This window comes from Dipodomys spectabilis, unplaced genomic scaffold (genome assembly GCF_019054845.1).
Source record: "Dipodomys spectabilis isolate Male_0828 unplaced genomic scaffold, ASM1905484v1 ptg000197l, whole genome shotgun sequence".
Taxonomy (NCBI): Eukaryota; Metazoa; Chordata; class Mammalia; order Rodentia; family Heteromyidae; genus Dipodomys; species Dipodomys spectabilis.
This window is the reverse complement of record NW_024870874.1, coordinates 11667478-11690816: the sequence shown is the minus strand read 5'-3', so window position 1 is coordinate 11690816 and position 23339 is coordinate 11667478. Positions and strand designations below refer to the sequence as shown.

General features: G+C 38.6%; 1 protein-coding gene across 1 annotated transcript in view; it reads left to right on the top strand.

The window, feature by feature from the left end:
- Nucleotides 1-3159: 3159 nt before the first annotated feature.
- Nucleotides 3160-23339, top strand: part of Slc13a1 (solute carrier family 13 member 1) — a 67967-nt gene continuing 47787 nt past the window's right edge. The window contains exons 1-3 of the mRNA XM_042695891.1: nt 3160-3289; nt 16640-16768; nt 22940-23076. Coding sequence (XP_042551825.1) covers nt 3191-3289; nt 16640-16768; nt 22940-23076 — 365 coding nt within the window. The 5' untranslated portion in view covers nt 3160-3190. The remainder of the gene's footprint in view (nt 3290-16639; nt 16769-22939; nt 23077-23339) is intronic.

Sequence of the window (23339 nt, the reverse complement as noted above, 5' to 3'; positions counted from 1 at the left end):
TTGAGATAGGAGCTGTCTGGGGTGTGGACATTAGTGAAAGTGTTGGAGTGTGCCTCCCATTGCCTCGTGTGTGAGAAGCTTCATCTCAGGGTGATGGTGTTAGGTGGGCAAATGGAAAAGCTGACGGAGGGTGAATGTGATTCAAATAATGTATCTACATGGGTCAGAATGGAACAGTGAAGCTTGTTGAGATTAGATTAAGAAAGGAAAAAGGAGAAAAAAGAGAGAAAGTCTGATCAAGGTACATGACACGCATATATGGACATGTCAAAAGGAAATCCCTTTGTAAAACTAGTTAATGCTAATAAAAAATGTAAGAGAAAGAAATAAAGAAAGGGAGATGTAGGAAGGGAGAGAGGGAAAGAAGAAAGAAGGACCAAAAAGCAGGCCTTAGAGGTGCAAAAAACTCATTTCCCTGCCCCTTACATTGATTATCAGCACAACTCACAATTTGACCGTTGTGGCTGCTTTTGACCTGAAGTGCCTGATCATATGGTGTAATGTGAAGGATATTTATTATTTGTGCTCTTAGAGGTTTATTCCCTGGTGACTCTTGTAACAATCATCTCATCCTAATCATTCATATTTAATGTCAGTTACTGTGTCTTGTCTATTTTGTCTGTGACAGTGAAGAGAACTCCATTGAGAAAGAAGAGAATAGCTGGAGATAATGAAAATTAGAACTCTATTGTAATTATGGATGACCACAGAATTGAGTTCAGCTCACAAGAGAGGAGAGGTGGTTCTGGGAACCTTCCTCCAGTAGAATCTGGATGCTAGGAGAGAAAATAGTCATAGAAAAGTTAGTGGTCTACACTAAAGCTACCAGCACAACTATGTTTATTGCAGCATTATTTACCATAGCTAAGATATGGAACCAACCCAGATGCCCCTCAGTAGATGAATGGATCAAGAAAATGTGGTATATATACACAATGGAATTCTACGCCTCCATCAGAAAGAATGACATTACCCCATTTGTTAGGAAATGGAAAGGCTTGGAAAAAATTATATTAAGTGAAGTAAGCCAGGCCCAAAGAAACATAGGTCCCATGGTTTCCCTTATTTGCAATATCTAGTATAGGTATGAGTCAAGCGGAAAAGGTCAGATAATGTGATGTTAGGAAAACGAACCCTTAAATATGTATTTTAATGTTTTTGTTTCTTTCATGCATGTGTTTCTAACGCATTTATAAGATTATTTCTTTGTTGCTTTGTATGTCCCTCCCCCACAGTGTAACCCCCGCTTTCACTATATTTGATGTCAGTATAACATGTGGAGGAGACGGGGACAAACAAGTCGTTTAAGGATTCAGGTGGACCTGTTGCAACAATGAGAAGTACAAGTTGTCATGTCCAAAACCAGCTTTACAATGTCGGTGTTGGGGAGGGGAGGGGGGGTATGATTGGGTGGAGGGGAGGGGGGAGGCTGGGAAGGGAGGTGAAGGGTAAACAAAGGAGGAGGTTGCAATGCTTGGTAAGAAATGTATGCATTATCCTGCCCATGTAATTGTAACCCCTCTGTACAGTATGTTCTCAAATAAAATAAAATAAAATTTTAAAAAAAAAAGAAAAGTTAGTGGTCTATGCCAAGTGCTCATCCTTCAGTTTCAGTCTTGAGTAAGTGCCACTGTTCCCTTCACTTCGTTTCTGTTAAATGTCACAAATGCCTTTTTATTTTTGATGTCATCTCACAAAGCAAAAATTTTCTAAAAGGAAAAAGTGAAGTTCAAATGGTCTCACCAGGTGGCTTAAGGAAATCAAAAGAAATGGTTTCTTTAAAACATATGAAGAAATAAAAATACATACAATGAATTGTACAAGGTATTAGTGGGGGAAATATTATATTTCAGCTCATTTTAGTAACTCATAGCTTAAATGTGTTTTAGTATAATTTATCATTGGTATTTATTATTGCTCAATATTTATGACTATTTTTATTTATGCAGTAATTATCCTTTCCTTCACCTGAGAAATTGTGATGTAATGGGCCTTTCTGATTAGGAAACATTTTTGTTGTTTATTAGTCTGATTTTCCTGACTCATTATGTATAATTTTTCTAGAACTTTAATGTTTTTTCTAGAGGGAAAAATACTTTTCATTCATATCAATACAGTGACTATTGAAAGAACTCTTTTCCGTGACAAAGAAAAGCGATATTAATATGAAAGTATAAATGAAGTCTAAATGCTAACCATATATTATATAATAGTAAAGCTATTGTGTCAAGAAAAATTAGTTAAAATTAATAGGAAGGCTGGAAATGTGTGTGTTTGTTTATTTTAATACCTAGGGCTGAGTGCTAGCGGTTGTTTAGCTGAAATTTTTCAGAAAATTAATTCACTTCCATCAGGAAACACAGCAGAGCCAAGTGCTGAGGAATTTCAGTACATCCTCCATTTCTCAGCTGGATGAGTTCTCACCTCTACACACGCTCATAAGTTCATAACATGTGTTTATGTGATAGCACACACGTGCATACACATGCACACACATGTGCGCACGCACTCATGCACACACACACACACACACACACACACAGTTTCTTATGTGGCTGTACTGATTTATCTCTGGGTGTAGTCCCTGGTGATTACGTAGTCCATAGCAACACAGAAAAATCAGTCAAGCCTGCAAAGATCTAAAACATGAAGACTTCTGGTTACTTTCAGTTTCCTGTCAAAATAGGCAATAGGCTTTAGGAGACCCAGAACTTTGCTCCCAATCTACAGGAGAAATTTGTCATCAGTATTGCAGAAGCATCTTAATTCCCAATCTGAGAAGCCCCCAGGAAAATCCATTAGCACCACAAACCCTTTTTTCCCCCACTGCCAGACTCTGAAATTGCTAATCAGGGATCTACAAAGGGGCAGGGGGACCCAGGGTTGGCAAACTGAACCAGCTTCACAGCCATGGCCCTCTAGTGTGTCTACAGCAAGAAGGGAGAGAACAGCTTTGCTTTTCAAAAGCCACACAAACAAATGGTCTTTGATTTCTCGCAGGCACTCTGGAGCTTATCTCTCTGTTTTAATTGTGATAGTAAAACAATAAAAAAATGAGAGTTAATTTTAACTAACGTTGGTCTGTCTGGGGCAGTGAGTGGAGGTGATGTGTTGGAAAATATTAATCCGGATTGGTTATTTAAAGTCTGCTTCATGTTGAGAGCACCATTGAAGGCACCTGCTCTGGACAATGAAACTACTTACTTACATTTTGGTTTATCGTCGGTTTCTTCTGGTAGTGCTCAGTGTGCTGATTTTACTACCACTTCCTCTTGTCATCCGCACAAAGGTAGGTGGCAGGTGCATTACCTGAGGTGCTTTAAGTCTCCCCTTAATCCTTGCCTCGCTCAGAGCTGAATAGGTGACAGTAATTTGAGTTTGAAGTCAGGATGGTGGTCACGTGGTGTTTTGTTCATTTTCCCTAATTTTTAAGTGGCTAATGTTGATTGTTTCTCGGTATAATTAACTTGGATAATTAAATGTTGAGAGTCGATCAGAACTGTCCTCTGCCTGTCAACTTGAGGAGGAAAAGAATGAAGAAGTAGAGCCCTTGAGATCTTGTCTTTCCAGGTAGCCATCAAATGCTAGGGAGCATCTGTGTTACAAGAAGCCAGGGGCGCCTGAGGGAAAAAAAGTAAAGAACCGTCTGGAGTCCCAGAGACCAGACAAGATGAATTTAAATGTCAGTTCTGTGGTTTGCAGTGGGTTCCAGAAACTCCTGGAAACTTAGTTTCTTCAGTGGAATAAAGGATACATTAAAAGCATGAAGTACTTTATCTTGCTTAATCAGGAAATCTTATGAATCATGAATCCATGATACAATAATGGTCTTCATTTTCAATATAGCACCTGTAGATATTTTAAATTTTGTTCTCAAAATTAGTAAGACTATGACAGATAGAATAATTGGTTCAATGCATTCTTGACCTCTTGGCGAAATCATTTGAATAAATACGTAAGTCTAACATGGTGGCAAAAGAGCAAGTTCTGGATCAGGCTTTCTGTTTCAGATCCCAGATTTAACTGTGTGGCCTGGACAAGTTGCATTAGCTCCCTGTGTTTTGGTTTTTCTGGGTTTTCTCTTTCTATGATCACAGCAGGCTTGCTGTGAGTGCAAGTTTCCCTATGCCAACTCCACAGCTGGAAAAATCCTCCCCACTCCCCTCGCCCACTCATGCCTGCCCAATCTCTTCTCTTAGTAGCGAAGAACCTTGCTACTGCTGTTCTCTGACAAGCAGTACTGAAGCTAATAAAACAGAATTCCATTGACTAAAATAAGTTGGGCCCTTCAGACTCCCTCCAAAGGTGTAGTCCTCTGCCTGAGAATCACTGAGGGAAGTTTAAGAGAGGTAATAAAAAGAGACTGACTCCAACTTCACAGCTTGTCTAATTGACAGTTGTAAACTCCCAGCCACAGCTTCCCAGGCAGGGTCCCTGCCACTAGGAATTGGCAGCATAGTGACCCTGACTGCTACACCAAAGTGAGCCAAAGACACTTCTGATCTAGATTCCCACTCTATCTTACCCATCATGAAGATTTGTCCCTGTATTTACTTCTCTTTCCAATCCTGGGCTCTGAGAACTGGCTGAATACTATCATAAGCACATCTTGCTTTATTCCTGCACACCTACTGCATTAGTCTCAGCGTAGGTCCTTATTTCCATCAGAGAAAATAGGATATTAAAGTAGTCAAGGCAATTGACATCATGACCATATATCAACTGTACTTCTTTGACATATAAATTTAGAGCATCCTAATTATCACTTATAATTTTCAAAGAAAAAAAACAGAAGTTATTTGAGCAAATAAATGAAAAGCAACAGTTTGGATGCATGATTCACTAACTGAAAAGTAGATTGCTGCTAAGAACTTGTAGACAGTGGATTTTTCCCCCAAGATGCTCTGACAAACATATTTGATCTGTGCATTAATTAGCTCCAGTACCTTGGGTGAAAAATCGGCTGTACATCAGGTTGCACTTGTGAATGTGTTCCTCTTTTCTTCTAATTAGGTCATTTCTTAAAACTCAACCCATGCAAATGAGAGGAATTTGTCCTAGTACAATAACATAATTTCATTTTGGGGCCACTTTAAATACATACTTCACCACTCAACCAATTGTTACCTAAGCTTAAAGAATATTATTTTAGCTCTTACAATGAAAAAACCCTTTTCTTCAGAGGATATAGGTCTATAGAGTACATAAAATTTAAATAGAATCTTACTATCATATGAATGTAAATCAATCTACCATTAACATTTAGGTTTCCGAATTACAGTATTCTAAATGTATAAATACACAGCAATAAGTTTACTAAACATTTAAGTGAAATAAAAAGTTTGTCTTTCAAAAATATATATTATCAAGATCTTATTTCAAAGCCAGCACAGGAGGGAAAGAAAGTGAGAACCTCACTCAAAAAAAAGTTGGGCCTGGCTTAGTAGCTCAGACCTGCAATCCTAGCTGTTCAGGAAGGAGAGATTGGAAGGTTTTCAGCTCAAGGTCCTTCTAGGTACAAAGTTAGAGAGACCCAATCTAAAAAGGAAGCTGTGTGTACTGGTGTTTTTCTGTTACCTGACCTAAATGGGAAATACATAATACCTACCTAAATAGAAGTCTTGTGACTCAGTCTGATTTAGGTATAAATGTGAGACCCTGTTTTAAAAAGCACCAAATCAAAATGAGCTAAGGATATAACTTAAGCAACACCTCCCAGTCAAGTACAAGGCTCTGAGTTTAAACCCAGTACCATCAAAATCAAGCAAACAAGCAAACAACAACCAAGGTGGGCATGATGACACATATCTATAATCCCAGCTCCTTGGAAAGCAGATGTAGAAGCATTTCAGGGCCAGTCTGAACTGGACAAAAATTCAGGACCCTATCTAAAATATAACTAAGTGTAAATGGGCTGATGGCATGGCTCCAGCAGTAGTATACTTGTCTAGTAAGTTCATGGGCTATGTTCAAACCTCAGTAATTACTGGGGAGGGAGTGAAGGGAGGAGTAGAGGAGGTAGGGAGGGAAGGGATGGTAGTAGAAAAACAAAGAGGAGGTAACAATGTTCAGTAGGAAATGTACTCATTACCTTACTCATGTAACTGTAACCCCTCTGTACAATATCTTTACAGCAATGGATTCTTGACTATTACTTCCATTTTTATATTGTATTTTGTGTTATTATAGACTGGCTTTCATTGCTAGATTAATTTTCCAGGCAAAAAAGTATGATGAAGAATGAGAAGCTAAGCTCTCGAAGTAATACAGAAGGGGAAGAATAAGGCCTCACTTTGTAAAGCAAACATCTGCCACCTGCTTTGCCCAGATCCTCTTATTTAATTTCCATTACAAACCATCTGTGATCACCCATAGAACCATTGGCATTTTACATTTGAAGGAGTCCAGGCTCAGAGATATTTCACACAAAAAAATGATTCTGGACTTGGCTTTTGTCAGAGCTCAGAATTGAGGCATCCTTATTTTTCAGTTTTGAAGATTTACTCTTGATGACTTATTAATCATTTATTAACAGCTCACCCAATTCCTGTCAGGATAGTGCTCCATCCAGACAGGTCAAATAGCAAACAAGGCCTGTCCTATTTCCTTAGCTAACTGAGTGTCTCTAAGGGAGAGAAAAGCAGCAATTCTCACCTGGGGATAGGTCTTATGTACTGAGCCAATGGGTCACTCAGAAGTATGCCTTTTTCTGGGCCTTAGAGTTCTAGCTATTCAGGCTGGTCGTGCCAGCTTGTGAGGTACTGTGGCTCTTTCTTCATGCCTCTGTCCAAATGCTCATGGGTGAGCCATGGCCTTACCTTAGTCTCTTAATAATATCGTGGAAAGGAATCTTGGGATTGTATTCTTCAGGGTGTTTCAGTGGGAATGATAGTTTATAGCAAAATTATATGTATGAAGTGAATCCTTATAAGTATGGTAATATTACTATTAGATCATTCATTGATTAAAGTTTTTCATATAAGAAATATAAACAAAAATCAGTATAGAGCTTATCAAACTCTGGCTATGTAAATAGATGTTTCCAACCAGCATTCATCTGAGCCAGAGATGTTCATTAGAATTCAATATATGTGTCTCTGTAGCTTCCTTGGCAGTAAACTTCTAATACACTGTGGTAGATGCACCCTTTCTCATTGATTTATCTGAAAGCATCATATATACTTTTTTAAATTAATTAATTAATTTATTTTTATTGTGAAAATACCATACAGAGGGGTTACGATTACATGGGCAAGGTAATGAGTATATTTCTTATCAAACATTGTTGCCTCCTCCTTTTTTTCCCCTTTCCATCCCTTCTCATCTCCCTCGCCCCCACCCCCCGCTGCCCCCTTTCCCTCCACCCCCCCAGGAGGCAAACCAAAGATTAATACACATATACTTTTAAATTGTCACATAAACATAGAGATATTCTTGCCTATAATCCAATATGGAGATGGAGTTAAGGAGGATCACAATTAGAGGCCAGCCTGGGTAAAATACTATTGAGATCTTATCTCAATAATTCAGTCATGGTGGTTCAAATCTGTAACCCTAGCTAAGCAAGAAGTCATAGCAGGATAATGGCTCAAGGTTTGCATGGAGGAAAATGCAAGACTCTCCATAAACAACAACAAAACAAACAACTAATGCAGACAGGGAAAGGGGTAAGGTACAATGAGGACCTGAAGCAAGCATGTTTTTTGCTCTTCCTTTCTTTCTTCTTCTCTCCTGTCCTTCCTTCCTTCCTTCCTTCCTTCCTTCTTTCTTTTCTTTCTTCCTTCCTTCCTTCCTTCCTTCCTTCCTTCCTTCCTTCCTTCCTTCCTTCCTTCCTTTCTTCCTTTCTTTCTTTCTTTCTTTCTTTCTTTCTTTCTTTCTTTCTTTCTTTCTTTCTTTCTTTCTTCTTTCTTTCCTTCTTCCTTCCTTCTTTTCTGTTTTCTTTCCTTCTTTGTTCTGTTCTACCTTTCTACCTATTTGCAGTACTGGGGATTGAACCCAAGGCCCTGTGCCTACTTAACAAGGGCTCTACAACCTGAACTCTGGAGCTGAGCTATGATATCAGCCTTTTTGGCTTTTGGTTTTGAGAAAATGCTTGTTAAATTTGGTAGAGCTTGTGTGTGTGTGTGTGTGTGTGTGTGTGTGTGGTGTGACCACTGGGACTTGAAATTAGGGCTTTGCATTCTCCTTTGGCTAGTCATTCAAAGCTGCCAGTGTTCTAACACCTGACTCACATCTCTACTTCCTGGTCTCATATTCTTGATCTTCGTATCTTCAACTCCAAGAAGCTGGAATTATAGATGTGCACCTCCATGCTTGGTCCAAAGAAGAAATTTGTTAAATATTCCCATACAAAAGCTTGTTAAAAGCAGCTTGGGCTGTGTGCCATAGCTCCAATTATGTCCTCTGTGTATCTGTGTTCTTTTAGGACTATTTTAACACATGGAAAATTAAACACACCCAATTCTATTTCCTTATGTGTCTTCCAAGTGCTTGGTTTTTCTTAGTACTTCACAAATCAAACTTAGGAAGGGAATCGCAGGTTTATGTGAGGAATTCTAAAAGGAAGAATTGAAGACTATCCTATGGGTACTGAATTTATTTCTACAGATGTTTCTCAGTCCATCCAGCTGATCCACTAACTAGAAATTTCTTTCCACAGTAAGGAGACAAGGAATCAACTATACAGGGCTGAACAGCTTTCTCTGGGGCTTTCTGTAGAAACCATTTTAGATCAAGATACACTCCAGGGTAGAAAGTGAGAGAACTAGCTCAGAAGAGCATCAGTGTCTCAGAAGAGCTCCAGAAGTATGGGGTGTATCTTAAAGAGCCACCTCTGCTTTCTGCAGCTCTCCTGTGTTGCTGGGTAACTCCTTCAGGCAAAAGTTGCAAGTAACAGCTGATTTCAAAGTTAAAACAGAAATTACAACTAAATAACCAAAATAGAGATAATGTATAATGAGAGGCATGTGGTGCTTTAGTATCACAGGGAAAAGAAAGGTGATTTTTTATATAAATGTAGATGAGAGGAGAAAGGCAGGAGATTGAAGAAGTAAATGAAAATGAGTGGGAAGAAAGTTAAAAGCACTACACTGGAAGAAGAGACAACGGAGAAATTCCAAGAAAACATGAAAAACTTTTAAAAAAAGGCAAAAATACATTATGGGGAATATCATTTTAAGTGTTCACTTAGAATTATTGTAGGGGTTTCAGATGAAGGAGAAAATGTTGCAAATTCAAAGAAAAATGAATGTTTTAGAAATTAAAGAACATAGAAATTTTGATGGGAAAAGACACTGCTAAAGAAGGGAGAAAGTTCAGAAATCATAAGGATGAATGAACTAAACCAGTAAAACAAATTTCACACACACACCTACACACACACACACACACACACACACACACACACACTTGTAGAATTGGGGTTCGGATTCAGAGCCTCACACTTCCTAGGCAATGCTCTACTACTTGAGTCATATCCCTAGGCTTTTGTGGTTGTTTTTCAGATAGAGTATCATCCTTTCTGCCCTAGCAGGTATGAGACGTTAATCTTCTTACCTATTACAATTGTGTCCCACTACATCTGGCTTTGTGTTGAGGTGGGCCTCGTTAACTTTCTGCTGACATCAAACCATGATTCTGCTGATCTCTGTTTCCCAAGTTGCTGGGATTAAATGCATGAGCCACTCCATTTGGCTTTTCATGTCATGAATATTTTCTAAGGAATTTCTGAGCCCAAAATGTTTGGCCAAGTGAACTGTGATATAAGCAAAAAGCATGTGAACAGACGACTAAAGATTCATCGTCCCTTAATTGCTCCATTCCCTTAGCCACACACCCCTCACTTCCTGTTATTCCACCAGAAAAAGGCTGCTTCCCTTCACCCCTGAAGAGCTTCAAATCTATTCCAGCCCAGTGGCTCAGACTGTGTTAGATCTCTCCTGGTAAACTCACCCTAATCTCCCTCTCTCTGTTCCATCTGCTTCCCTTGGGGTGTCATTATCTCTTCTCTGTTCCTCCTACACTGGCCTTTCACACCCTCTCCTCCTAGGTCTCCCATCTGACTAGTATTTTAAAGATAACAACCGGGTCCCATGTCCCTAATCAAACATCTTTGATGGCTGTGCTTTGCTGACAGAGGGAATAATATGTGAAGAAACTTGTACCCACAGATGGACACTTACGATGTTGCCCGACGAAGCCCTTAAGGCCACAGTATCTGTCTTCCACATCAGTAATGCTTCACTACTGGTTATCTTTCGAATACCCATGACTTCTGTGCCCCTGTGCCCTTCCACGTGCCGTACTTTCTTCCTAGAATGGCCACCTCATCCTGTGCTTCTTGGAAGACAAAGTTGGGCTGAGGATCCAACAGTCAGTGTTGCTGTTCTTATTGCATTGTGGGGTCATTGGCCTTCATTATGGGATGGGTCCCACTTGGCTGTGATTTTTGTTACCTCCTGCAGGCTGCAAATGGCTCAAGAGCAGGGAGCATGCTGTTCAGTTTCTGTCTCCTACCTCAGTACTAGCTATCACAGGTGGTAGCAAGGACAGGTAACTTTGCTGAATGGAAGCATATGTGATGTCACGTGGCAGGAGGATGTAGGAAGAAGGTAGAATGAAAAGAAAGATGGAACAAGAATGTAGGTATAACAGGAGGATGTCTCATTCATTTCTTCTTACATGATAGGTGTGAGTGTGTGTGAGTGTGTGTGTGTGTGTGTGTGTGTGTGTGTGTGTGGTATGGAGGTTGAACCCCTTGGCTTCACACTTACTAGGCAAGCACTCTGTCATTTCAACTACAGTCCTAGTCCTTTTTCTCTTTAGTTTATTTTCCAAACACAATCTTGTGCTTTCACTAGAGACAGCTTGGATCAATGACCTCCTACCTCTGATTCCTCAGTAATTGTGATTACAAACATAGGCTACCAAGCCCAACTTGTGGAAATAGGGTCTTGCTAATAATTTTTTTGCCTTGTTTGGCCACAATCCTAGCTCCAGCATGCTTGGCATCCATGAGAGGTTTATATAACTAGTTTAGCAACCACAATCAATCTGATGCTCATTATAAGCCTCATAATATTTATTAGGAATAACTAATATTGTTGAATAAACTCAGAGAAGTTAAGAAATTTACTCAAAAACACAGAAGTTCCTAAAGGGAGGTAGGGGTCTGGAGCACAAGGGATCTGATTTCCAAGTCCATACATGACCTTGCTCCATAATGATGCTTAGACCAGGTCTTTACAAAGTAGGCTCATTTGTCTTACTCCATTATTCCTCCCCATTGAGAGAAACCTTAGTAGTAACTCTGACCCCTGATGGACAATAGTGGTCAAGACATAAACTTCATGGCTTTAAGCTGCTGAGATTTGGGGAATCTTTCCACAGTATAACCTAGTATATTTGGAAAACTTTCCTATATGGCCCATTTCCTCACAAATAAAATGACTAAGACTTTCTTATTTATCTACTTTTTGCCAGTTCAGGGCTTGAACTCCGGACCTGAATGCTATCCCTGAGCTTCTTTTGCTTAAGGCTAGCACTCTACCACAGCACCACTTCTGGCCTTTTCTTGAGTAGTTTTTATTGGAGATAAAAATCTCAGGGCCTTTCCTATCCAGGCTGTATTCAAATAATGATGCGCAGATCTCAGCCTCCTGAGTAGCTATGATTACAAATGTAAGCCACCAGTGCCTGGCAAGAATTTCTTCAAAATGTCTGCCTATCAGTTACCCTACATTCACCTGTAAATTGTGTGTGAAGTCTCAACCTCTCGGTTGCTGCAAAACCCAGGCAAACTCCCTAAGTGATCCCAAAGTTAATTCATTTTGACTATAACACTGAATGCTCTCCATGATTCTTTTCAGGTGCTATTTAACTATGGATGCTGAGTGGGAAATAAGGGTTAAAAAAAATTGGTCCTTGGCATGATAAAGCCACTAAGTTGCATGTCCCTACTTCCAATGTGGTCTAACTGCTTGCAAGAAAAGCTAGCTGCTATTCCTTGACCCAATAGTTGAGCTCCTTCAGAGTCTCCACCTTTCAAGATGAGAATATTACAAAACATTTTAAGCTTTTCAATTAATATAGAATTGTAAGAGTCATTCCTGCAGAAGGGTAGATGCAAAGCCCTTTGTAGGTGCTGTCAGATAAGAATAGTGTTTCTTTGTAGCACACAGACTCAGAATTCATCATTTTTCTCTTTTCCTAATTGCTTTGTATTCTTTTTAGAAAATCAATTGCAGTGGGTGAGGCCTGTGATTCGTTCTGCTTTCTTCCCTGCTGTGCCGAGAGGAGATTGTAACTGCATACATGCCAGTTTATCAGCCAAATTACTCGCTAAGATCAGTCAGTGGTGTCCTTAAAAAAGGGGTGGGGGATGAAAACGCTAATACAGAATTTATATTTCAATTTTACCTGAAGCTATAATTTAAAAGAAAGCCAAGATGATTTTTAAATATTATTGGCCGCCTATCCCAAGGGAACTTGACAATCAGAACTTGATGAGAGGGAAAAAAATCATCATCTGAATTGCCTCCTCGTCAGAGTGTCTGTCTTTTCTACCTCTTCAGCACGTGCTCAGGCGCACTTAGTTGAGGAGTTGAAGACAAACTATGACAGTGATCTAATGGTGAGCGTCAGGTATGAGAATTGACCTCTACAGGTAAATATTTTAGTACCAACTCCATTATTGGAAAGAAAAGCCAGGGCTCTTCTGTGAAGCATGTAAAGACTTTAACACACTGGTGTGACAGTTTCTTGACCCCAGTGCCAGGCATGTAGGGAGCAAAAAGGAAGAAGGAAGAAATAAAAAATAAAGAGGTTGTTAGGCTAAGGAATCTAATAGCCAGGATGTAGTTTGAATGAGGGCTCGAGACATATGACCAAACCTAATAATAGAAAGAACACACAGATAAGAATGAGAGAATTTGTGGTTCATAGTCTCCACCAATGATTGTGGGGTCAGCTCCCATTCAATATCATGATCTAAAGATTGGAGAATTGTTTGCTTGAAGATGTGAAAGACAGAAAGCAGCTCACAGGAAGCTAACACTATCCGAACAAGGAACCACCTCACCTCAGTATCCCCAGTCAGCTGGGGATGACAGCTGTTGGGCTGACCTGGCTAGAAGGCAACCTAGGTAGCAAGATAAAACTCAATCTGCACTGAAAATTAAGAGCTGACAGAGACTACTAGAAGCTGCTAGATGAGGTAATGTGAATGGCAATGGGAAAGCATAAAAAACAACCAAAAAGAAGAAAATGGTCATTTTTTTGTATCTTTTATAATTTTAATCTTAGCAAAAAAACTCCATAGGTCTTTGATTTAAAAGCAAATAATAATTTCATGTATTTTAATTTCATATTCTTCCAAGAAAATATTTGCAATTGTGTCTGGACTAACCTGTTACTGAAAGCTTACTGAGTATTGAGTGGAAAGAATTCTTTCCTGCCCACTTGGGATGGCTCAATAGAGAAGAGGAATTGGAGGAAGAAGGGTTTTCTGCTTTGGACTTACCAAAAGGATATGTGTATGATCTACTAACCAAAAAGAGAGAACTCTTAGAATGAAAGAAGTTGCCATTCAGAAGGGGCATCTGTTTAACAGGTATAAAGCATCACTGTCTTGAGAAAATGGATAGATAGTCGCCTGACTCTTTAAAAAATATTCAAAGAATTCGTATGTACCCACGGAAGAGGCCCCAAGTAGCCAAAGTAACCATGAGCCAAAAGAACAAAGCTGAAGACATTATCATATCTATCTTCAAAACACAGTGCAAACCTTTATTAACCAAAACAGCATGGTACCAGCATAAAACAGATGGATGGATCAATTATTTGAACAGGACTCAGAAATAAATTCTGCATTTACCATCAATTCATTTTCATGACAGACAGGCACTGAAACACACAATGGGGAAAGGACATTCTCTTTAATAAGTGGTGCTGGGAAAACTGGATATCCACATAGAAAAGAATGAAATTAATTTCCTGTCTCACATTGTACCTGCAAGTCAACTCAAAGTGGATTAGATTAGACAGTTAAAACTAAGACCTGAAACTAGGAAACCCCTAGAAGAAAACATAGAGGGAATACTTCAAAACATTAGAATGGGCAAGGATTTTTGAACAAAAGTTGAAAAGCACAGGAAACAAAGCCAAAATAAACAAGTGTGAGAACATCAGACTAAAAAACTTCTGAACAACAAACAAAGCAATTAATAGAGAAAGGAAGTTGGGAACCTAGATAATGGGAGACAATACTTGCAATCTGATAATAGATTAATACCCAAAATCTATTAAGAAACCAAATAAGGCAATAGCAAGCAAACAGATAAAAATTATGAAGTGGGCAAATGACCTAGACATTTCATAAAAGAAGACATTCAAGTAACTAAAAGTTCTACCAAAAATGTTCAATATCAGTGGTCATCAGGGAAATGCAAGTTAAAATCACCATGAGATATAACTTTACAGATGTTAGAACGCTATTACAACCAAAACAAAAGTAACAAGTGCTAGAGAGGACACGGAGGAGAAGGAACCCTTGTGCTCCGCTAGTGGGAAAGCAAATCGATGCAGCCACCATAGAAAAAGCTATGACAGTTACACAGAATATTAAAACTAGAACTACAATATGTTCCAACAATCTCATTACTGGGTATATATGTCCAAACGAAATGAAATTTATATGTGGAAGACATATCTTCTTTTTGTATTTATGATAGCAATATTTACAATAGCCAAGTGTCTAAATAGAATAAGCCTATGTGTATCTTCAGTAAATGTATGGGTAAAGAAAATATGTTATCTATATACAGCAGAATACTATTCAGCCATTTTAAAAAGGAATAAAATCCTCCACTTGTGATGACATGGATGAACCTAAAGGACACTGTTACTGTGCCATCAAAACTGTCTCTCTCACGTGAGCAGGTTAGGACTATATAGCTGAAGAAGTCCCTTGCTGGCAAGAAATTTCAGTCTCTATGGCAAGGGCACTGCCTGGTGACCACAATTAGCTAGTCCATTAGTGTCTTTATTTTTCTAATATTTCACAGACCACTGTAGATGGGTGGTGTGCTAGAGAATTAATAAGAGGATTAGCCCAAGACTTTGGCTTTGTGCAAGAGAATGAAATAATAAAAATGGGTTCTTGAGACATTATCTATCTGGTTTTAAAATGGACTTGCCTAAAAAAGTTGACTAGAGATAGAGAGGCAGATTTGAGTTAGAAAATGATGGAGTAAAAAGTCGGACTACCAGGAGACTGGTTTATTCTGACTAGGAAACAAGATAATAACAGGACCCATTTTGTCGTTAAAGCCTAGTTTCTTGCAAGTATCAGAAAACAAAGTTGTAAGGAAGAAATTTTGAGTTATCCATGGGTTCTCATTACAAGAAAATGCATAGCCTCCTCTGCTGACATTTTAAAGCAAACTAGTATTCACAAACTGGCTGTAGAACACTAGAAAGCCTGAGTCATAGCCCAGCTTTGTTTTGTTGTTTTATTGTCTGTCAAGACCAGAGAGGCAGTTTCTGTAAAACAAACAAACAAAATGTCCACATCAAAACACCTTTATTCTTTTTCCTTTGAAAATATAACACAATGAAGTAATGGCACATCTGGTTTATTAAGGATCTTTTTAGAAATCCTGTAAAGGCATAAAGATGTTGGGAAGTCAACACCAAGACCAGAACGCTCAGGCTGAAGAAGATGAATCAAAGGGTCACAGATTGAGAAATTGTATAAGCTTTGAATCAATACCCCAACAAACCCAAATTGCAGTTTTGTGTAAATTTTCATATGCAACTCACAATTCCAGCAGTGTGGAAGCAAAACAAGTCATAGGACAGAGGTGAATGTATGGGGATCACTGGAGATATTCTAGGTTTCATAGCAAAATTTTCTAAGTCAAAAAGCAAGATAAATTTTCCCTCCTTACTAGCGTTCCAAATAGTAAATCTAGGGTCCAATACTAAACAGCAACAGATTCTATTAAGAGTCCCATTCTTGTGTGTAATGACTCTGTGTCTCCTCAGTATCTCAGCTGTGGATTTTCAAAAAACAAGAAATTGTTGTTGTTGTTTTACTCCCTAGTCCATGTGACTTAAAAGCTGGGTTTAAGCTACCTCACATTCTTCCTCTTTGATAAAGCACAGTAAAAACTTTCCCTTTGGTTCATCCACCCATTTACTTAGAAGGTAGGCGTGCATGAGTCTCAACCAAGCAGGCACCAAAAAATGTAATTAGAAGGCAGATGGGGGTCTGACTCCTAGAAGTTAAGAACTTCACTATTACTACCACGCTTCAGTACTGAGAGTGTATGAAAGGTCAAGCTTGACTGAGCCAAACCATCATATATAGACTAATACAAGCACAGAAAAGTTGACTGTAGGGTATTCATGTCAAGGCAAATGTGAAACTTAACAAGTGACTTTGCCCCTTCTTTAGTTTTCATCACATTTATTAAGATTTCGGGGCCCTCAGATCCCCTCGAGCTGTTAGTTATGAGAAGACATGAGAGCTGCTTCTTTCTCTCTGTGACTTGACTCTGCTCAGCAAATGTGGTGATGACTTAGATGATCCTTTCTGCTTCCCATTTGTTTACCTTGCGTTTGCCTTCATCCTTTCTAGGAAGCAGAATGTGCCTACGTCCTTTTTGTGGTCGCCATATTGTGGATCACAGAAGCTTTGCCTCTGTCAATCACAGCTCTACTTCCAGGCCTGTTGTTTCCCCTGTTTGGGATCATGCCTTCTACAAAAGTAAGTAAGGCCCTCATTGGTACATTCTTTATTTTGTGTGGTGGTTTCCTGGGAGAAAAAGAACCATAATCCTTTTGCTAAAGGTTTCCTCTGAAATCCTTTGTCACTGTCTGAATCTTCCCTATCTGTAGAAGAAATGCCTGTTCTGTGCTTCCTTCCTTGCACAAAAGGGCCAACGTGTTCACATTCTGCCAAAGCTTTCTCTGTTCATCAGAATTTGATCTCACAGTATTGAAAAAGCAATTTCTTTTGTTTTTTAATGAAGGAAAAGTTCCCTGTTTTCTTTTCCAGAAACCTGGCATTTCAAAAGCTAAAGCCAAATTAAGTTTCATGTGTATTTCTATTTGGTTCTCACTGAGAGGAGTTTATTCACGCTGAGTGCTGGTATTTTTTTTTCTTTCTTTCTTTTTACCTTTATACAATCTAAGGCTACCCATCTGAAGAAAATGGATTCAATTTCCCATTAAAAGCATGAAATGCGCTGAAACAAGAATATCTACCTCCATGCAGTCTCCAGCCATCCAGAAAACAAAACCTGCCTAAACCACAGCTAAAACATTCTCAGGGAAGATGTCAAGTTCTCAGTCAGTGTAATTTATCACCTTTGGGATTCCATCTTCTTGCCTTCTCCACCACTGTTCTCATGAGGCTTATTTGTCTTTCGTGTGGGTAGAGATTGCCTTTTGAATTATCCCTTGATTACAGTTCTTCCTAAGAGAAAAGTTGTTCCCATTGTTCTTCCTCATTTTGGAGCCCACATCTTTTTTCTTTTTTAAACTCCTGATTCTCTCTGTATCTCTCTTGTATTTTTCTTCCAGTATGTCTCTTTTTACACTAACTTACTCCTACTCTTGATGTATTTCATTTATTTTGTATGAGCTTATATGAGTTACCTTATTTTCTTTCTAATTATCATTGCTTTGGAAGATTACACAGATAAAGCTGTATCCCAGTATTCCTTTCTGAAGTTCTACTGCTAAAAAATCCAAAAATCTATGGTAAATAATGCTGCAATAAACATAGTTGTGCTGATAGCTTTAATACGGTCTTGTTTGTGATCATTCGGGTAAATGCCCAAAAGTGGGATTGCTGGGTCATAGGGGAACTCTATGTAGAGTCTTTTGAGGAACCTCCATACTGCTTTCCAAAGTGGTTGAACAAGTTTACACTCCCACCAACAATGCAGTAAGGTTCCCTTCTGTCCACATCCCCTCCAGCATCTGTTGTTATTAGAGTTCTTGATTATAGCCATTCTAACTGGGGTGAGGTGGTATCTCAATGTTGTTTTCATTTGCATTTCTTTTATGGCTTGGGAGGTTAAGCATTTTTGCATGTGTCTATTGGCCGTCCTTCTTTCCTCTTCAGAGAAGTTTCTCTTTAAGTCTTTAGCCCACTTATTTATTGGGCAGTTGTTTCTTGGAAGCTTTGTTGTTGGGGGATTTAATTTTTGAGTTCCAAGTATATTTTAGATATGAGACCCTTGTCCATTGTATGGTTAGTGAAGATCTTCTCCCAATCCCTGGGCTTTCTATTGATCTTGCTAGCTATGTCTTTTGGCATTCAGAAGCTCTGCAATTTCATGCAATCCCATTTGTCCAACCTTTCTTTGATTTGTTGTGTTTCTGGGTCTCTATTAAGAAAATTTTGGCCTGTGCCAAGGAGACCTAGGGTTTCTCTATTCCTATTCCATCCTGTAATGTTTTCAGAGTGTCTGCTTTGACTCTGAGGTCTTTGATCCATTTGAAGTTGATTCTGGTGCAGGGAGATATATTAGGATCTACCTTTAGTTTTCTACAAGTGATTAACCAATTTTGCCAGCACCATTTACTGAAGAGGCTGTCTTTCTTCCATTCTATTTTTTTAGCTCCCTTATCCAAGATTAGATGGCTGTAGGTGTGTGGGTTCATTTCTGGGTTTTTTAATTCCATTGGTCCTGAGGTCTGTTCTTGTGCCAGTACCAAGTTGTTTTGATTACTTTGGCTTTGTAGTAGAGTTTGAAATTTGGTATTGATATTCCTCCAGCACTGTTCTTTCTGTTAAGTATTGTTTTTGCTATTTGGGGTCTTTTATTGTTCCATATGAATTTTTGGATTTCCTCTTCTATTTCTTTGAAGAATGAGGTTGGAATATTGAAATGCACTCATTACCTTGCTCATGTAATTGTAACCCCTCTGTACGGTATTTTCACAATAAAAAAAAATCCAAAACTCGAGTTTCTTGAGCCAAAAGGCATGGTGCCTGCATTTAGTATCAACAGTTGTGCGTGCCAGTGTTGCTTGAATTTTTTTAAATTAGTATGGTTCCTACCCCATTCTTTATGAGTTACAGAACTTGATTTCTACTCTCAAATGTTCTATCTTCAACTCTATTACCACCATCAAGCTTTTCTCTTCCCAGAACTAAAACTAGTTTGTCAAGAATATTTAGGAATTAAGTGAGTTATTAAATATCAGGTCTAGTTATATATGCTGTATAGTATTGCTATTATTTCTAGAACTAGATCTAATGACTAGATCACTCCAGAAGCATCCAAATCTTGCAGAGGATTTATCATCCCTAGAATATCATCCTAATTTTATTTTAAATTTGTATGATTGAAAAAATAGATTTGATTAGCTAAAATTTCCAGGAAGAAAAAGCACTTAGGACTTTTAATGAGGACAACTCTTTTCAGTCTTGTGGTCCTCTTTCCAGACAGGGTAACTGACCTTGAGCTTACAAATAACTGATCCAAAATACAAAGCACCAAGAAAAGTCTCAGCGGTGTAGGCAGAAAGGCCTATACTTAAAATTCGGTACTTAATCTAATTATTTAATTAATCTTATTATATCATTTAAAGCTATTTTTTAATCATACCAAAGTGGAACATGAAAAAGCCATACAATGCAAGGGATGTTTTATTTATTTTTTTTTAATTTAATTTAATTTTATTTGTGAACATACTGTACAGAGGAGTTACAGTTACATAGGCAGGATAATGCGTACATTTCTTACCAAGCATTGCAGCTTCCTCCTTTGTTTACCCTTCACATCCCTTCCCAGCCTCCCCCCTCCCCCTCTAATCCCAATCCTTCTCCTTCCCCCCCTTCCCCCCCTTCCCCCCCCCCCCCCCCCCCGTCCCCGCACCAACGTTGTAAAGCTCGTTTTGGACATGACAACTTGTACTTCTCATTGTTGCAACAGGTCCACCTGTATCCTTAAACAACTGGTTTTTCCCCATCTCCTCAAGTTATACTGACATCAAATATAGTGAAAGCAGGGATTATACTGTGGGGGAAGGACATACAAAGCAACAAAGAGATAATCTTATAAATGTGTTAGAAACACATGCATGAAAGAAAAAAACATTAAAATACACATCTAAGGGTTCATTTTCCTGACATCACATTATCTGACCTTTTCCGCTTGACTCATACATATACTAGATATTACAAATAAGGGAAACCATGGGACCTACGTTTCTTTGGGCCTGGCTTACTTCACTTAATATAATTTTTTCCAAGCCTTTCCATTTCCTAACAAATGGGGAAATGGCATTCTTTCTGATGGAGGCATAGAATTCCATTGTGTATATATACCACATTTTCTTGATCCATTCATCTACTGAGGGGCATCTGGGTTGGTTCCATATCTTAGCTATGGTAAATAATGCTGCAATAAACATAGTTGTGCTGGTAGCTTTAGTGTGGTCTTGTTTGTAAACATTAGGATAAATGCCCAAAAGTGGGATTGCTGGGTCATAGGGGAGCTCTATGTGAAGTCTTTTGAGGAACCTCCATACTGCTTTCCAAAGTGGTTGAACAAGTTTACATTCCCACCAACAATGAAGTAAGGTTCCTTTCTGTCCACATCCCCTCCAGCATCTGTTGTTGTTAGAGTTCTTGATTTTTGCCATTCTAACTGGAGTGAGGTGATATCTCAATGTTGTTTTGATTTGCATTTCTTTTATGGCTAGGGATGGTGAACATTTCTTCATGTGTCTATTGGCGATCCTTCTTTCTTCTTCAGAGAAGTTTCTCTTCAAGTCTTTAGCCCACTTATTTATTGGGCAGTTGTTTCTTTGAGGATTTGTTGTTGGGGGGTTTAATTTTTTGAGTTCCAAGTATATTTTAGATATGAGACCCTTGTCCGCTGTATGGCTAGTAAAGATCTTCTCCCAATCTGTGGGCTTTCTATTGATCTTGCTAGCTATGTCATTTGCCCTGCAGAAGCTCTGCAACTTTATGCAATCCCATTTGTCCAGCCTTTCTTTGATTTGTTGTGTTTCCGGGTCTCTATTCAGAAAATTTCGGCCTGAGCCAAGGAGACCTAGGGTTTCTCCTATTCCATCCTGTAATGTTTTCAGAGTGTCTGCTTTGAGTTCAAGGTCTTTGATCCATTTGGAGTTGATTCTGGTGCAGGGTGATATATAAGGATCTAGCTTAAGTTTTCTACATGTAGTTAACCAATTTTGCCAGCACCATTTACTGAAGAGGTTGTCTTTCTTCCATTCTATTGTTTTAGCTCCCTTATCGAAGATTAGATGGCTATAGGTCTGTAGGTTCATTTCTGGGTTTTCAATTCTATTCCATTGGTCCTGAGGTCTGTTCTTATGCCAATACCAAGCTGTTTTGATTACTATGGCTTTATAGTAGAGTTTGAAGTTTGGTATTGATATTCCTCCAGCAGTGTTCTTTCCATTCAGGAGCGTTTTTGCTATTCGGGGTCTTTTATTGTTCCATATGAATTTTTGGATTGCCTCTTCTATTTCCTTGAAGAATGAGGTTGGAATTTTGATAGGTATTGCGTTGAATTTGTAGATAGCTCAAGGGATGTTTTAAAAATCAGATAATAATTCAGACCAGGTATAAAGAGATACTGAATATATTACTGATAAATGTTGAACCAATCAACTTTCTTGTTTGGATTTTAGAAAGAAGAGATTTAAGGATGCTTCTTAGATTTTTGACCTGCTCAATGGAAAAAAAATTTCATGTGAAATGGGAAAGATGAGTAGCAGCACAGATCTATTGTAGAAGAAATGTAGACACCTAGAGCTCAATGCTAGACATGTTAATCTGAAATGGCCCTTGTTCATCTAAGTGAAGATGTTGAGTAGTGGTGGGTGTAGCTCTCCAGAGTCAAGAGTTCATGCCAGGCAGCTGATCAGGAGATAGATCTGCCAGTTACAAGCACAGAGATGGCAGTCCAAGCTCTATGACCTTAGATCGCTAAAAGAGAAAGTAAAGACAGACAAGCAGAGAGAACAAAGAACAGAGCTCTGGATAAATAAGGCATAGGGAGGAGGGAACTCAGGAGCACCGGAAACCTTGTGAACCAAATGCCTCAAAGAAAGATGCAGAGGCCATACCTGCCAAAGGTGCTGACAAGTCAGTTATTGTGAAGACTGGAAGTTTGATCACTATATTCAATGAAACAAATTCAATAAATACATAAAAACTGGTTTCTATAGCACATGCATTTTGACTAGCAATGTACTTTAAAACTTTTTATTATTATTATAAAGGTTGTGTCCAGAGGGGTTATGTTCGCGTAAGTCAGGTAGAGTCCATTTGTTTTTGGACAATGTTACCCCTTCCCTCGCTCACAATATACTTTTTAAGAAACATTTAATTCACACTTGATGTGGTGTAGCACTTAATGATTGCAGCTTCTTGTTTGATTTGTACAAAGATTGATCAATGGATAAATCATACAGCTATGAAAGAACCCAGGAGCTCTTACTGCAGAATTCTGTTTTTTGATGAAATCCTATTTGGTTACAGAAACAAAAAGTACATTTATCTTGCAAGAAGACTTCAAATCTCATTGATTTAATTTCCTGTATTTTGTCTTTCCCTCCTCCTATTTTTTCTTTTTTCTTTCATTTCTTTGAGATAGCCCAACACTCCTCAGATTCATCATCCTCCTGCCTCAGCCTCTTGATGTGGGATTATAGGGGTGCATCATCAGCCCTCATTTACTTTTTTCTTAATAAGACCATGAGTAAGAATATAGAACATATTTAAATATGCATTCAAACACATCTACTTTTCTGTCTCTCAATACAATAGAAAGATATATAGTCGAGGTTAAAGTTAAGAGCAGCCTAATAATGTCTTTCTTATACAATAGTATCTTTCTTTTCCCCACACCAGTATTCTTGGTTATGGGTTTAATTGGAATTTCAGGTGGCATCTGCATATTTCAAAGATTTTCACCTGCTGCTAATTGGAGTCATCTGTTTAGCAACATCGATAGAAAAATGGAATTTGCACAAAAGGATTGCTCTGAGGATGGTGATGATGGTGGGGGTGAATCCAGTATGGTAAGTGCTATGTTTACTACATCCAGTCTACTTTCTGAACAGACCTTTTCGGGCAGGGCAAACATTCAAATAATTAATGAACATTCAGGGAATTGCTTGTATAACAGTGTAGTTCGTGACTTTTTCTTCTGTAAATATGAAAGTGATATAAAGTATGCTTGAGTTGTAGGAAGAAACAAAAAACAACTCTCCTTTCACTGCAGGTCTAATTACAGGGAAATTGGAATAAGTGCACAAAACTCTCTCACCCTTAATGCACCATT